The sequence below is a fragment of the Mobula hypostoma genome, chromosome 19 (assembly GCF_963921235.1).
Source record: "Mobula hypostoma chromosome 19, sMobHyp1.1, whole genome shotgun sequence".
In the NCBI taxonomy this organism is placed as follows: Eukaryota; Metazoa; Chordata; class Chondrichthyes; order Myliobatiformes; family Myliobatidae; genus Mobula; species Mobula hypostoma.
In genome coordinates this window covers 6,012,268-6,029,749 of record NC_086115.1, presented here as the reverse complement: position 1 = coordinate 6,029,749, position 17,482 = coordinate 6,012,268, and the positions used below count along the sequence as shown (strand labels likewise).

General features: G+C 39.5%; 1 protein-coding gene across 1 annotated transcript in view; it reads left to right on the top strand.

The window, feature by feature from the left end:
* cfap58 (cilia and flagella associated protein 58) overlaps window positions 1-17,482 on the top strand; it is a 288,786-nt gene that overhangs the window by 145,402 nt on the left and 125,902 nt on the right. Inside the window, exon 16 of the mRNA XM_063071110.1 lies at window positions 2,709-2,828. Within this exon, the coding sequence (XP_062927180.1) occupies window positions 2,709-2,828 (120 nt within the window). The remainder of the gene's footprint in view (window positions 1-2,708; window positions 2,829-17,482) is intronic.

Here is a 17,482-nt window from a genome sequence, read left to right as displayed (position 1 = left end):
GGGTGATATACTGCGTCCGGTGCTCCCGATGTGGCCTTTTATATATTGACGAGACCCGACGCAGACTGGGAGACCGTTTTGCTGAACACCTACGCTCTGTCCGCCAGAGAACGCAAGATCTCCCAGTGGCCACACATTTTAATTCCACATCCCATTCCCATTCTGACATGTCTATCCACGGCCTCCTCTACTGTAAAGATGAAGCCACACTCAGGTTGGAGGAACAACACCTTATATTCTGTCTGGGTAGCCTCCAACCTGATGGCATGAACATCGACTTCTCTAACTTCCGCTAATGCCCCACCTCCCCCTCATACCCCATCTGTTACTTATTTTTATACACACATTCTTTCTCTCACTCTCCTTTTTCTCCCTCTGTCCCTCTGAATATACCCCTTGCCCATCCTCTGGCTCCCCCCCCCCTTGTCTTTCTTCCCGGACCTCCTGTCCCATGATCCTCTCGTATCCCTTTTGCCTATCACCCTGTCCAGCTCTTGGCTCCATCCCTCCCCCTCCCCCTCCAACTTTCAAATCTCTTACTCACTCTTCCTTCAGTTAGTCCTGACGAAGGGTCTCGGCCTGAAACGTCGACCGCACCTCTTCCTAGAGATGCTGCCTGGCCTGCTGCGTTCACCAGCAACTTTGATGTGTGTTGCTAGAGTTTTCAACCATTGTTCTTGCTCTTCAGATTTGCCAGTTCTGCTTCTAAATTTACAGTTTAGATTTGCAAGTCTATTTTACACATGGCCCAATTTTAAGATCTATAAAACGTAATAATAGGCCCACAACCAAAATCTATCTACTTTCCCTCAGAGAAACCAAAGTCAAAGCTTCGGTGTCCAGTTTTCTAACATTAAGCTATTAAATGAGGGTGGCATTATATTAGGAATATCACAGAATTTCTTTATATTGTTACTGAGAGTGAGAGTTCCTCTCATCCAATAAACAACTAATAACCATTTCTTTAATTTTTACTTTGGCCCAATTACTCTCTGTCAATCTGTTGTATTAACACTATGCATTCACCAAGTGAATCACTGACAGCAGATGGCAGTAGACAACCAAGGTTGGCCTGTATTCGGCCAGAATCTCAAGGGGAGTCATTAAGAAAGAATTTACTTCTGATCAATTTGGACTGAAAATTGCTGATCAACATTATTTTTTCTTCATTGAGGAATTAGAATTTATAGCAAGAGGATTGTTCAAGGTAAAACAAATTGCTAACCATTACTTCATTTTTCCTCTTTCAAGAGCAGATTTATAGTGACAAATTATTCAGGACAGCAGTAAACAGGAAATTTATTTCGAAAATTAAGTGAGAACAAGTGGAAATCACCACTCAAGGACCATGTAACTAGAACTAGAAAGTCACTTAGCATTATTTAAGGATTAACTTATTGAATCCAACCTTTTGTAAACTAGTCATGCCTCTTGTTTGATGATCTAATGGAACTTATTGTATTTTGACTTGGATCATAATTATGGCTTTCTGGTTCAAAGTGTGCCACTTCAGAAATCTGACTGAGCACTCAAAGTAAGAAACACTGATCAAACCACTAGGTTCTAGTGGCATTGTGACTGCATTTAATGTGATTCCTACCTCAGGGATGGCTCAAAAGATTCTATTCCATATACATTGTTCTTCTAGAAATTTTTTCTCTTGGCAGTCCGCAAGACTGGGTAGTTTAAGTCAATCTTTTCTTCAGAGTGCCACTCCATTATGGGACCACTCAAACGTGTGTCATAACTTATGTATTTTCCTTCACGTCACCCTCCATTATATAGTTGGATTAGGGTGTAGAATCGTTACTTTTCTATTATTTTCCTTGACTTACTATGCCTGCTTATAATTTTTATATAATCACTTACATACATGTAATTTTCAGTAATTGTAGTATAGCTGATTCTCCATTTTCTAAAGGCTTCTTAGTTTTTCTGTAGCAGGAGTTGATTCTGCTTACTTTATAGACTAATTATTATCATTGGAATTTCGTTTATCTCTAGTCTGAGTATGAGATGACCATAACTTCTTTTTCTTTGCCTTTTCCTTGTTCATTCTTTGTTCTGTTATCACTTGATAAAAACAGCCTTAACCATCAAGTTTATGCTTCATTCTCGACTTCCAAAGAATCTCTAGATGAAGGGGTTCCCAACCTTTTTTGTGCCATGGACCAATACCGTTAAGCAGGGGGTCTGTAGACTCCAGATTGCGAAACCCTGATCTAGATCAATATAACCAGATCCAACAATACCTGGTGCATAACCTCACCTCCTGAATCCTGATCAGCTCAAACAATAAACCCTCTACTCTCAACTTGCTTAGATTTCCCGAATTCCCTGGTGGGCACCCTGGCCCCGCCCACCTCCCTCCTGCCTCCTTTCAATCATCCATCAGTATTGGTCAGTCACTACATCAGCCCCTCGAGCCTTGAATGAGATCCTCACACAGGCTGTCTCTCACTCCTGACCTTTCCTCCCACCAACTCCAGAATGGATGCTGTATTTTCATTCATGTGGTCTACAGGGAGTTGTGTTTCAGCTGTTCCCATGACTGCTCTTTTTAGTAACAGGGCCACGACTATACAGCGTAATGACCCCAATGCATACTTTTAAGGTGCAAAATAATTTCTACCCTTGTGCATATAACAAAAAGAATTGCATCTTCACTATTCAGCATATTGCCTGACATTTTATTTGTTGCTTCTCAGGAGAAGGAGAAGCTTTATGTGGAACTGAAACACATTTTGGCACGACAACCTGGACCAGAGGCTGCTGAGCAGCTAATGATATATCAGAGGACGCTGCGAGATAAGACCAAACAATTGAAGGTGAGTGCTGACGTCGGACCTCAGACTCTCCTGTAGGGTTACAAATCACTGAGCACATTTTTCTTTTCTTTTGCTCCAGTGGTCCTTTGTTTTAAGCATTTTTTTAGCAGCAGCTATTTGAGGAATTACTTCCCTTGATTTCCAGCAATCAGTCTCACTTGCAGCTCAGGAAACAATATATTTCAAAATTCTGTTGTAGAGAACATTTATGCTTGGAGCAACAAGATCATTGGCTCTTTGTCTCTGGTACTGAATTTCCAGTTTGGGTCAAAGCTGTGTCCAAGCTGTCATAGTTTTATTAATTCACAGGTCAAATAAGGTGGTTAAAATAGACAGAACTGAAGTGAAAAGCAGTTCTGTTGTTACTGATAGAACAATGAATGTGGAATCAGAATCAGTTTTATTATCCCTGACATATGAAGTGAAATTTGTTGTTTTGCAGCAGTATAGTGCAAGACAAAAATATATGAAACACAAAATTAAATAAATAGTGTAAAAAAGGTTAACAAGGTGCTGGGTCCTCTCCTCCTTCCCTTTCTACTATGGTCCACTCCCTTCTCCTGCCAGATTGCTTCCTCTCCTGCCCTTAATCTTTCCCACCCACCAGCTTCCCCTTTCCCCTTCGAGTTAGCCTCCTTCCCCTCCCCTCTCCACCTTTTTATGCTGGCATTTTTCCCTTCCTTCCAAGTCTTAAAGAAAGGTCTCAGCCCAAAACGTCGACTGTTTATTCACTTCCATTGATGCTGCCTGAGCTGCTAACTTCTTCCAGCCTTCTCATTTAAACTTATACGTTCTAGAATGTGACACTTCCACACTGGGAAAAGGCTCTGCCTAACTACATTTTAAAAACGTACCTACTTTGTGTGTTACTGACAGTACCATTGAATACAAGTAGTGCAAAAATAATTGATAGTGTATATTCCTTGTTCCTTGTTTCTGCATGAGTACCTGCCAGCTTGTGTTCCTTCTTTTCTCCTGATCGTCCTATTCTGGCTTCTTCCCACTCCCTTTCCAGTCCTGGTGAAGAGTCTCAGCCTCAAGCATTGACTGTTAATTCCTCTCCGTATACTGTATGCTGCCTGAACTGCTGAGTTCCTACAGCATTTTGTGTGTTTTGCACTCAATCTCCAGCAACTGCAGAATGTCTTGTGTGTGTCATTGAAATAGCATATTTCTCTTTAAGCATACTTGGCATCCTTGGCAATAGGGTAATCACTGATACCAACTGCTACATAAATTTGTGTAAGGAACATCACCTCATTTGAACTATAATGTGGACAATGAGTCTTATCGAATTCCAATGACAAACTGGTGATAAGACCAGTGGATTTCACTGATAATAATAAATAATTAAAAAAAAATTAATTGCCTGAGTAGTCTCTGTGCACGGGGATACAAAAATTACGCACAAGCCTCTCTTGTTCAACATAAATAAATAAACGTGTGGGGCTTGCACATCATAGTCATTACAATAAATCTGTGTTAGATTAGTTCCTAATGCTCATTATATAATAATTAGGAATGCACTGAGAATAAATATTAACATCTGAGTTAGTAGCATCCTTCTCCCCTGGGGCTCTTTTTAAAACCCGTGGCATCAGTTAAAAAAATACTTTTGGTAAAACACATGGGAGTAAATATGTTTTACCTGAAAAATTACCTCTTTGGCGTTTTGGCGGTGGCAAGCACATTGCTTGTGTACTTAATACTGGAACCCTTTACTAGACTGATCATAGCAAAATGCCTCCCTCTTTGCTTTATGTGCCTTCCCCTTTCAATCCCCACCAGCCACCCATGGCCATCTGTGTATGCAGCATACAGCAGGGGTAGGAAGGAGCCTAAAGATACCAGAGAGGATAAGAAAAGCAAACCAAACATTTGGCAAAAAGTTTAAGGAGCACCACAGTAATGCATCCAAGAGAACACTGGTGGTTCTTGTTCTCTGCACTTTTTATCTTCATTCCCTCCACCACTCCCAACCTTACCCACGAGGATTTGCAAACTGAGTAGGACTTTACTTTTGCCCCTTAGTGGTATTTCACTCACCATTCAATAAGGCCATGGTTGATTTGCACCCTGATAAAACATACTCGTGTTTGCTTTGTCCTTTGATATGTTTGGTTAATAAAATCCTAACAATCTCATATCTAAATTTAACATTTGACCAAGGATCAATTGCTTTTAGCAAGAAAAAGTTCTAAAAATTTACCATCCTTTGCATCTAGAATTCTTTCCTCACTCCACTATTGAAAGGTCTGTGTAGGGGTCATGTATCTGTTCTCTATTTGCTTTGTATTCTGTGTTGAGTGTTTATTATGTGTATTTTGGTAACTCGTCACATTCGTGAGGGGCTAGTAAAAGTGAAGGGAATAAGTTATGTATTCTTGCTTATTTTATGGCACTTTCTGGCTTGGGACCTGCAGAGTATTGACCATTTATTATTACTTTAAGATTGTATATTTGCTAATTGTCAATAAAGGATTTGACTCTTTGGAACAATCATTTCGTTGGAACTAAGGTTGCGTCATGCAAGTATAACAACCCTGTGGCAGTCGCAGGCTAGTGGCAATCATTTTAATTTTGGGTTTATTTGCTGCTATAATTTGTCAGCAAAGATTTCGACAGTTACACTAAATGAACATCAACACTCAGGTGTGTCCAAGAAATTAGAAGGATCAGTCTGGAGCAGCGCAAGAAACAACCTTTTTTAATGTTTCATGCTGTTTGTTTGGATTTGAAACACAGTTTTGAAGTGATCAACGTTGCAGTGTCCTTCTGGGTTGAACTAGAAAGCTCTAGGGCGGTGCTTGCTTGAAATAATTGACACTTGATTCTGTTGAAATGCTGAAGAATTGAAATAATTGCTTTCATCGTTGAAAGGCTGAATTGAAACTACTATTGCCCTATCTCATTTGAATGCTTGTAAGACAAAATGAGTTCAGCTAGAAGCAGTGATCTTGAAGCTAAGGGAGAGATTAAACAATCATACAATGTTGAAGGTCAGTTCTCTGGGGAAAAGGAAAATACTTACAAAGATAAAAAGCAGTCTGTGATTATGTATAAAGTTGAAGACTGCATGCCTACAATGTGCAAAGTATGCTATGCAGCCACGAACAAGATACCACATCAGCACGTATTAGAATGGAGGCTGATTTAACTGAGTTATATGCAAGACAACAGATATTGAGGGATACGCATACCTTGGAGGAAAAGGCAGGACAGCTTCAAAGAGATCAGGAACAACAGGGGAACAGCTTTGAAGAAACAAGGACAGCTTCAGGGAAATCAGGAAGAACAGGCTGAGCAACTTCGAAAGCAGATGGAGCAGCTTAAGTTGTAGGAAGACATTGCAGCCAAGATGGCCAGAGTTAAAGCGCTAAGGGCTTCGGGTGTGGTGGGTGCTAAACTTCCTCCAGCAGAGCCAGTTTTTTGGTGAGAATTCCTATGTTGACATGGAATAGAGAAATTCCACCATACTCAATGTCAATGTGGGTACATTTGAGGAACAAATGTCTATGAGCCATGGGTTTGAACCTCAAGGGGTAGTTCAGGGTGCTCATTCTCAGCCTTCACCAAGGAAGCATTCTGAACCTTGGCCATATCCAACAGCACAAGGTATTTCTGAGAACACTGATATATGGTGTGATGATACTCCTGTTTCAGATGATAAAAGGTCTAATTGCTGCTTTGGAGGCCCTAAGGACACAAAAGGAAATAACAAGCATAATGATGCAACGTCAACAATGCATTACATCTCTGCCTAAATGAGAGTTTCAAATCTTCAATGGCAATCTACCTCAGTGTCATTCATTTATGAGGGCTTTCATGAACAGCATTGAAGGCAAATCTGAAGATTATAGTGACCACCTCTATTTTCCTGACTAGTACACTGGAAGTTACCCTAGAGAGTTTGTCTAAAGTTGCCAGCGGGCTAGTCTGGAGGGAGGATATCTAATGACCCAAGCTTTACTCCAGAATCATTTTGGTGATGAGCACCAAATTGCTGCAGCCTACATGGACAGGGCTTTCTTGGCCACATATCAAATCTGAAGATGTGAAAGGTCTTCAAGATTATAGTCTTTTTCTTACAAGTTGTTGCTGTGCTATGGAAGATGTGTGGGACATACATGAGTTGAACTTGCCTGCTACTATGGAGATTGTCATAAATAAATTGCCCGGTGAACTTAGAAAAGAATGAAGATTGGCGGTGTATGAACTGCAAGGAAAGTACAGCCGTAAGATTACTTTCACTGACATTGTTGATTTTATTGAAAGGCAAGTGATGATTGTTACACACACAGTATGCAAGACTACATTGCCGGCAGAAAGTGTGAACAAAAATGGATCACAAGTTCATTCTCAAGCTAAAGGAAGCAGCTTTACTGCTACTGTGGAAAGTGAAACTGAGTCCAGGGCTGATGAAAATGGTGCAGGTTCAAAACAAGCCATGAATGAAGCAAACACAGCAGAGAGTACCACCATGGTATCTAATAGTCTTCTGGGGGCTGATGATTATGATTGTACACTTCCTATAATTCCAGTTCAGCTGAAGTCTAAGAAGAATAACACAACCGTGGTTACTTATGCTTTCCTCGAACAAGGAAGTACAGCAGTGCTCTGCACAGTGAGTCTCATAAACAAGCTCAACTTGACAGGAAAAGGAACACACATTCTCTTACAGTCAAAAGAAGGTTATAAGTAGCTACTTTGTTTCAGGATTGGAAATGGCTGGCCGAGATAGTGAAAATATTTGTGAACTGCATCTATACACAGGAATGCATGCCTGTCCATAATAGGACCATTGCTTGTCAGAGAGATCTTTAGGAATGGTCTCACCTGAAGCATTCTTGTTTGCTGGATATTGATTCAGAAATTGAGCTGCTAATGGGGGCGAATGTGCCTAAGGCAATAGAGCTGTTGCAGGTGATTTGCAGTGTTGGTGATGGACTCTATGCAATCAGAATAATGTTGGGTTGGATTGCTAATGGACCATTGAAAGGAGACTGTGATGGTAGAAGAGACTATGCTCAGCCAGAACTGACAGTTAATGGGACCTCAGTTTTGCACGTGAATGAGCTTTGGCAGCAGCGATTCAAGACAGATTTTCCTGAATGCAGTCAAGTGGAACAACCTAGTTTGCCAGGAGGACAGCAAAATCCAGGATAGACTGCTTACCAAAAGAGGACACTTCTCTAAACGTTGAGATTTTATGACTCCTGGGTCTTAGTAGCATGTAGTTGTAATTATTATACTATAATAATTAGGGCACTGTAATGTAGGAGCCATGTATTATTTGCTTTGTATTCTGTTGTGAATGTTTATTATGCTCATTATGGTAACTACTCCTGTTAGTGGTGGTGTGGGAAAAGCAAAGGGAATAAGTTACGTATTCTTACTTCTTTCATGGCAGTTTGTGGCTTGGCACAGGTGGAGGTCATATTTTAGCTGACCACTTAATATTGCTTCAAGATTGTATGTTTACTAATTGCTAATAAAGGATTTGACTTTTTGGAACAATCATTTTGTTGGAGCTGAGTATGTGGCATATAACAACCCAGTGGCGCTCATAGGCTAAAGGCAATTGGTTTTGATTTTGGATTAGATTTTTACCACTACAATCTGAATCAAATTTTATATCATGATGCTGAGTCTAGAACCTAACCAGCAAAACTACATTATGAGCACCCTATTATTCCTCTTTATTATGTTGAGTGCATTCAGCTACTCTGTCAATTTAAGGAGTACTGTAAGGTTATTTGTCACATGCACTTTGAAACATCAAAACATCAAAACAACAGCAGAAGACAAGATAGTACCAGCAAACAAAGCAACCAATAACAACAGTTTACAGTTTAAACAATTTCAGTAGACAGTTTACAATACTACTTCTTTTAAATATGCTTCTACTATTAAACTGTGTGCTATTGAAGCCTGTAATTTACTTTTTGATATGCTTTTGGTCCAACTGAGCGATCTCATCTTTGGAGGACTCTGTGGTTCGTGATACACTGGTTTCTGATTACTCTTTTTTCACTATTTTGCAAGATGTGTCGGGGTACTTCAGCTCTGTGGCTTGTAGGCAACGATCGACGCAGCACTAGATTGAACCTTACTGAAGTAAAATGAAGACTCCTAGACAGTTTCAAAGATTCTGTAGTTTGACGTTTTACTATTCTGTGTGTTAGTTGCTTGCTTTTTGCCGATTGCACAATTTGTTCTTTTTTTCCTATATTGGGTGTTTGATGTTTTCTTTGACAGGTTCCATGGTGTTTCTTTGCTTTGTGGCTGCCTGCAAGAGGTTGATTCTCAGGATTGTATACATACATTGATAATAAATGTATCCAGAATCTTTCTGAATCAAACAGTGAAGCACATTGTTTGCATCTATGACCAACATAGTCTGAGGAGTGCTGTGGGCAGCCTGCACGTGTCACCATGCCATAGCGTACCCACAGCTTAGTAACCCTAACCCGCACTTCTTTGAAATGTGGGAGGAAATTAGAGCACATGAGGTCATGGGGAGAATGTATAAACTCCTTTTATTCTGCCAGTGCTTTCTTCCTGTGTCTGCTATCCCTCTTTTACTTTTTCTTCAACAGACGGGAGTTCCATTTTAACACAATCCAGAGACTAACCAGTGAATGCATGGAGACTTGTGGAATGGGGAGACTTGGGGTAGGATTGTGGCAGCTTTCTGCTTTTTAGGGTGACCAACTTTTATTCTCATCACATTCATTGTTTAAAGTATCAGGAACATATTGTGAGAAGAGTCAGTTCTGTAGTATTGGTTCAAGTACTGGATATTTTGTTGGGTATAATTTCTTGTTGAATTTTGCATCACATTTGAAAACTGTCCCAAGTGTTTTTACTGTAGCACAGATGGCTGGCATTGGAATGATTATTTGGACATTAATATTGAACATAACTTGTTTTCTGTTTAATGGGGAGTGGAGATGACATCACTGGTCTTCATCCCAACTGCTCAAAAACTGGTCATCATTCTAGTTTGGTTTGCACTGGTAGTCTAAGTATTTTCCTTCCCTTCATTGAAGGCTCTAATTCAAACTGGGATGCAGTTGCATTCCAACCTGGCACTTGTGTCTTGACTCAGTAATGCTCTTTACTTCCATGGTCTTAACAATTTGTCTGAATGCAGAAGCATCAGAATGAAGTTTGAACATTTAATTACTACCTATTTACTGTAGGATTTATTTTATTTTTCAAGGTCAGTCTACAGTATGCTACAAGAGCAAGTTGGTTGAGAATCTCAGTAGTTTGGATATTGAATGTAAGGCTCAGTGTCTTGTATGCTTTAGTGAAGGTGTCATTGATGGATTTGAGCTCAGTCTCTGAGCCTACACAAATGTAAGTGTTGTCTGCATTTGAGTACTTGGTTCTGGATTCCATTTCCTGTGCCTTGGAACAGTTTTTTATTATATCTGAAGATTAGCATCACTCCCATAGGAAAGTTTGTTGGAGGTGAAATGCAACATTTCTAGTAAGAAAGGTTGAATAAACTGTTGAGGCAACAATACAACCCTGTTTGACACCGGTCTTCATTGAGATTGGTAGGATTTTTATTGGAGTCAATCACTGTCCAAGTTCAGACATGCAAGGGTCTAAGTCAAATGTCAGTCATCATACCAGCTAAATTAGCTGATTGAATACAGAACATGACAGGACATAGTTTTTGTCAAGTTTATTGACCAAGAAATATTTTGGACATTGACTTTTCCCAACTGAGCCAGTAAGGAAAAATTGGAATCATTTGTTCAAGCTTAGTACCTCTAAAACTGATAATTATTGGCTTTAATTTTGGTACCTAAGAGCTATATATTTGGAAGCTAGCTGTGTACATACATCTACTGATGCTTCTGGACACATCTTCAGTGATGTTCCTGGAATCATCGGGTGTTTTGGGTCTTTCAACATCACACAACCTCCTCCAGGTGACCCAGCCGGGGCTGATCAGACCCCAGCTTGTGTCCAGATGGCTAGCTACTTATGACTCCATGGTTCCCCTATTTTGAGCCACAGCCATCTTGAGGCCCTCTCTGCCGCATTGGTGGTACTGCGGATGGCTCTCCTCTTCCTCTCTCCCTTGATGCTGAAGGCTCTAGCTAAGGAATGGGCTACGAATCCCCTACAACCAACCTCCACTGGGAGACACCTCGCTCTCCATCCAGCCTGCTGACAGTTGCTGACCAGTCCTGCGTACTTGGAGAGCTTCCTTTCAAAGGGAACAGAGCTGTGAAACAAGTATGAGCATAATCTTCATTCTTTGATCAGGAAAAAGAAATTGAGGGATGACTTTGTCAGAGAGAAATGGTAATTTCTGTCACTGGAAACCTAATTGTTCTTGCCACCTTCACAGTTATTCTTTCTAATTCACTGTTCCATTGATTAATTAATAATGTAATATAAAACTCTGCTTACTGTGTTGTTGACCGTTCATTCCATCTTGTTCCCCAGGTAACAATGAGACATTTGCTTTGACTGTGAATTGTACTACCATTAATTGGAGGTCAAGAGCAAGTCTTCCTAAGTTAATTAAATTATTTTATCCTTTAATTTTTCTGTGAGTGACTGGAACAAAATATATATATATTTTTTATTTTTGAAGAATAGTGATACAAGAATTACAAAGCAGCTTTGCTTGACTTTCAGTGTATCCAGGACATCCATCCAAACATGATGGAATATCATGATCATGACAGATAAGCTGCAAAGATCCACACGAGAAACTCATTCCCTTTCTAGCAGCAATGAAGAGGATAAGTATGTGATAGCAATCTGGAATCATTGACATATACAAAAAAACAAGTGGCATTGTTATTGGAAAAGAGATTAATTCTGCTGCTTCACCAGATGCATTTCTTTTCTATCTCATAACTTAAACCCAAATGAAATTACATTTTTAATATTGTAAGGCAGCATTTAAAAACTTCGGAGGATTCTTTATATACCTGGAATAGATTTTATAGATAGCAATTCTTATCTTTTTTTGGTGAAGAAATATTAGAGTATGTTTAATTTGCAAAGCCTTTTGAACTGCCAGTTTCCTTTATTAAAGGCTGTTGCTCACTGCCAGATAGATCTTTGACCTTTGATCCTTAAAATGGTATAATGGTAGTTCGAGCCATGTTGAATGCTTTGCCCAGGTGGCTATGGATAAATGAATAACCAAAGGCCCAATGTTTCATTAAGGATGAAGGAAAACAACAAAAATATCAGGAATTTTGAAATATTAAAAAATGCTCAGTGCACTAGGGTGTGTTTTCCATCTGGAAAAGAAACCCAGGTTAATATTTTAGGTTATCTCTTGAACAAAACTTGCTATTTTCTTTCTGTTTTAGAACTGTGGTTGTTTCACCTACTTGGGGATTAAACTGACTAATAACCCAAAGTGTCTTTTCAAATTTAATTTTATAGAATTTTATAGAAATTTAATTCTATAGTATCATTAGAAAAACTCAGAACAAATATCGAGTCCTGGGGGATACTGCCCTTATCCATGATTGGACGGGTAAATGCGATTAAAATGGTGAGCCTACCCAGGTTTCTATATCTTTTTCAAAACCTGCCTATATATTTAAATGCATCCTTTTTCAAGAAACTTGACTCTATCATATTGCCCTTTGTGTGTGGCTGCAAATCACACAGGATGTCTGAGGCTTACCTACACAAACCTCTTAAGAAGAGCAGTCTTGGTCTGCCAAATTTCAAACATTACTACTGGGCAGCTAACTCCAGGGCTCTTACATACTGGAAATGTGGAGGTGCCAAGACCCAAGAAAAACCCTCATGGCTACATCTGGAAGCCTCTGTTATTAAATATTCTTCACTTCCTGTTCTTCTGCTTTCCACTTATGCCTCAAATAAAGGCATCCGTTAGTCTTGCGAGACCATGGATCTGTACCTGGAAAGTCTTCACTTTCCAGGGCGCAGGCCTGGGCAAGGTTATATGGAAGGCCAGCAGTTGCCCATGCTGCAAGTCTCCCCTCTCCACGACACCAATGTTGTCCAAGGGAAGGGCATTAGGACCCATACAGCTTGGCACCAGTATCTTCGCAGAGCAAAGTGTGATTAAATGCCTTGCTCAAGGACACAACACGTTCCCTCGGCTGGGGCTCGAACTCACGACCTTCAGGTAGCTAGTCCAATGCCTTAACCACTTGGCCACGTGCCCACATTTATGCCTCAACAGACAAACTAATCTAACAAAACTTTACCTTAAAGAATTCTTTACGAATATTAAACCGGATAAAAGTGGCTCACCAAACTCCCAGTGTTTCCATACACGCTGTCATTTGTCAAAATCATTCATTCAAGCCTGGACAATTAGACGGGGTGTTTGCAGTCTGGAGAGAGAGGAGTATCAAAACTTTCTTAGATCTGTACATTGATGGCCAATTTGCATCATTCACACAATTAAGCACTAAGATTAACCTTCCAAATTCACATTTTTTTTTTCGCTATTTCCAAGTCAGATGCTACGTTAAGGAAAAATGCCCACACTTCGAGCCTACTTCCACCACCCATCCCTTTCTTGAAAACCTCTTGCTCCCTCCAGACTCCAAACAGTTAATATCAAAATTTGTGAATTGCTTTACTCCTTTGGTTTCTACAGATTTTATTAGGGAAGCCTGGGCCAGGGACTTGAACTCCGAGATATCAGCGGAACTTTGGGAGGAGGCAATGTCCCGGGTTCACTGTAGTTCTATTAATTCACGCTACAGGTTAATCCAGTACAAGGTGATGCATAGATTGCAGTATTCAAAAACAAAACTGAGTTGCATCTTCCCATCTGTGTCTCCTGAATGTGATAAGTGCCACTCTGCTGAGGGCTGACTAGCACATCTTTTCTGGTTTTACCCTACGTTATACAACTTTTGGACTGCAATTTTTGAGTGGCTCTCAAAAGTCTATTCTAGAGACATTCAGCCCAATCGTGACCTCGCCATCGCTGGATGCTCTGCAGAGACTCTTGAGTTGCCGCACGACATGCAGATTACTCTGCATCTAGGAATGGTGATGGCTGAGAAACTTAGTCTTTTGACCTGGAAGTCTACTACTCCACCCACCTTCGCACACTGGCTCAAGGAGATGTTGTCTATTATACAAATGGAAAGATTACGTCTGCACAAACCCAATACACAGAATGCATTTGAGAGAATATGGGGACCCTTATTGGCTCAGTGTCATGTTACCTCACATACACAGTGACCTTGACCTGTCTAGTCTCATGAGTGGGTGTGGTGTCTAACTGGGTTTCTTTATTCATTTTACTTTACTTTGCTTCCGCGATGTCACTATTGTGTCAACTCTTTATCTGAAAGTTTATTTATGCAATCTTGTAAATTGTCTGGCAGCCTTTTTGTTTTTTGTGTTCTTGATTTGTTTTGTCTGTGCTCCACCTGGAGCTGTATTTCCTTTGTATTGTTTTGTACGTCTTCAATTTATTTTGTCTTTGTAAAACTGAAAATTGTAAATAAAGTATTAAAAAAAGAACAGTGGTTGTTAGACCTTAAGATATAGGAGCAGAATTAGGCCATTTGGCCCTTCAAGTCTACTCCACCATTCTATTAATTTATTATCCCTCCTGCTATCTCCACATAACTTTTGACACCCTTACTAATCAAGACCCTATCAAACTCCGCTTTAAACACACTCAGTGACTTGACCTCCACAGCTGTCTGTGTCATTGCCACAGATTCACCACTCTCTGGCTAAAGAAATTCCTCCTCATTTATGTTTTAAGAGGACGTCCTTGTATTCTGAGGCTGGGCCCTCTGGTCCCAGAGGCCTGCAGTGCTTTCTTTGCTTTAAAAGTGGGACACAGTTTGAATATTAGTGGATGATTAATTTGTTTAAAAGAAAAAGAATTGTCATTTTAATGCAGATGTAAACATGATTGTGGTGTTTTTATAATGTTGTCAAAAAAACGTGAAGTGGCCCATAGCTACAAGAGACAGAACTAGCACTTAGTAGCCACTTTATTCGGTACATCTGTTCGTTAATACGAATATCTAATCAGCCAATCATGTGGCAGCGACTCAATGCACAGAAGTATGCAGACTTGGTCAAGACGTTCAGTTGTTGTTCAGACCAAACATCAAAATGGGGACGAAATGTGACTTTGACTGGAATGATTGCTGGTGCCAGACAGGATGGTTTGAGTATCTCAAAATTACTGATCTCCTGTGACTTTCATGCATAAGTCTGTAGACTTTACAAAGAATGGTGTGATAAACATCCCATGAGTAGCAGTTCTGTGGGTGAAAACTCCTTGTTAATAAGAGAGATCAGAATCAGAGGAGAACGGCCAGACTGACTCAAGCTAACAGGAAGGTGATAATAACTGATGTAACCACACACTACAACAATGATGTGCAGAAGAGAATCTCTGAGTACGTAACATGTTGAACCTTGAAGCAGATGGGCTACTGTAGCAGATGATATGTGGCTACTTTATTAGGTACAGGATGCATATCATAGTAATCATGAATGATAAGTGGCACGAAGCATTTATACCTCATAAGTGTTAGGCAATCACCATGTTCAGTAAGATCTGGCTTAAGCATCTACTCTTAACAATCAATGATATGAACATTTCAGAGTGTTCACAATCAATGTCCCAGAAGAATGAGGTTGAGGGAGGGTCATTAGTACACTGGTAAATTGGTTTATTCTTGTCACATGTATAGAGGTACAGTGAGCAACTTTTTCTGCATGCCATCCATACAGATAATTTTATTATAACAGTGCACTGAGGGAACAAAAAAGAAAGCACTAAGACAATAAGCAGAATGAACAGTTCACTGAGTTTTAGCAAGAACTGTACAGAACAAGGAAAAATAATAAACATTAAGCTAACAGGGCAATAAACTGAAAACTCTCAAAACTGAAAATGAACATTATTACTGCAGCTCAGAAGCAGTAACTTAATACTAATTTAATACCACTCCTTTACAATGTCTATCTAAATCATTAATCTCCTTTCCTGGAATGTGGGCTAAGGTAAACGGGGAGCTTTGCTATCACTGTGCTTCAGTCAAGACCTGATGAGACTGAAATGACAGGAGGTTATATACAATTACAAAGAAATCCAAAATGATTCGAATGTGTGCATTTTCACATGTGTGATTACCGACTTCTTCCAACTGCCCACCTGCGAGAAGCCTGGACTCTGGCAATTGTAGCAAAAAGAAAACCTTAAACTTGCCTGGATGTATCGCAGTCCAACAATGTTCAAGAATCAGGACAGAGCAACGTAATTGATTGGTTCAGGACTGATCTTAATTATCACCCATAGTTTTTACTCCAGCTCACTGTAACTGCAGTGAATGTGAATACGTTACTTGCAGAGGCTACTTTTAACAGTATTTCCAAATCTTTATAGTTCTTCAAGACTGTTGCACCCTTCAGATAGATACTTGATCTATATGTTGGTGTGTTAATCTTGCTCAGAGTAATATTTGAAGAACAATTGATAGTGCAATTATCTTTACAGTGTCCTTTTCTATGCTGGGCCGACACTATCTTTTTTAGACTATGACACTTTATTCAGATCTTTGTACAGCTGCTGTTGTTAACATCCCTCAGCCATTTTTTTGGTGTTGGTGACATTTGTACTTTCAATACACATAATTAAAAATAAGTGATAGGAAACATTTTAAAAATATGCTTTAGAAAGCTACCTCGAGTTGCAAGTTCAGATTGAAAGAAGCTGTGCTGATAAGTAATGTTGGTAAATCTTACTAACTAAAAATTGCTTTTTAGGAATACAATACACATGGTTCATTGCACACTATATAAGTTAATCTCAACCAAAATACCATGCTTAAGGCTATCCAATTTATATATTATCTTCTTGTAGGCACCACAGCACCAGTAGGAAACATGGGTAATGACTGCCATAAAATTCTGTGACGATTTTACTTGAGACATTTTGGTGAGACAGATAAACTCCCATTTTCTACTTCTGATCTAAAATGAATGCATTGTTTTCCATTTAATCAGCAGTGTAAACAAACCTTTAGAAGATGCCAATGAGCACGTTTTTGTTAATTTTCAGCATTCTTCTTTAATACAATAAGAAAATGTATTTTTTCCTGTGTATTTTGAGTTTTAGGGTAATAAAATTCATGGAAGAGAGATTCATAGAACATAGAACATAGAACAATACAGCACAGGAACAGGCCCTTTGGCCCAAAATGTTGTGCCAAACCAAATTGATTAGTAATCACTTATGCCTACACAATATCGATATTGTTAGAGTGAGTTTTTTTGGGTAGATGATTCATTTACACTTAAATGACTTTGGCCACCAGACTTCTATTTGACAAAGTACTGTGGATTGAGTCCACAACAATGCGCTTGCTAAAAAGGTGTGATTACCAGATGCTTCTGGCACCGTAGTTTGACCAGATGCCGTAGTTTCGAAGACAGTATTATTAATAAATATTAATATTAATTGTCTTCTATGTTAGCACATAAAATGCCAAATAAATGTATTGTGGATTTAACTTGCATTCCTAAAGGCTGTGGATACCAACCCAGACGTGTTGGTATCGGGAGGAAAGGATGAAGTTAGGAGGTGTGATGTTTGTAGGCAGCTTCAAAAGAAGCATTGTCTATGCATTGTCTATAAC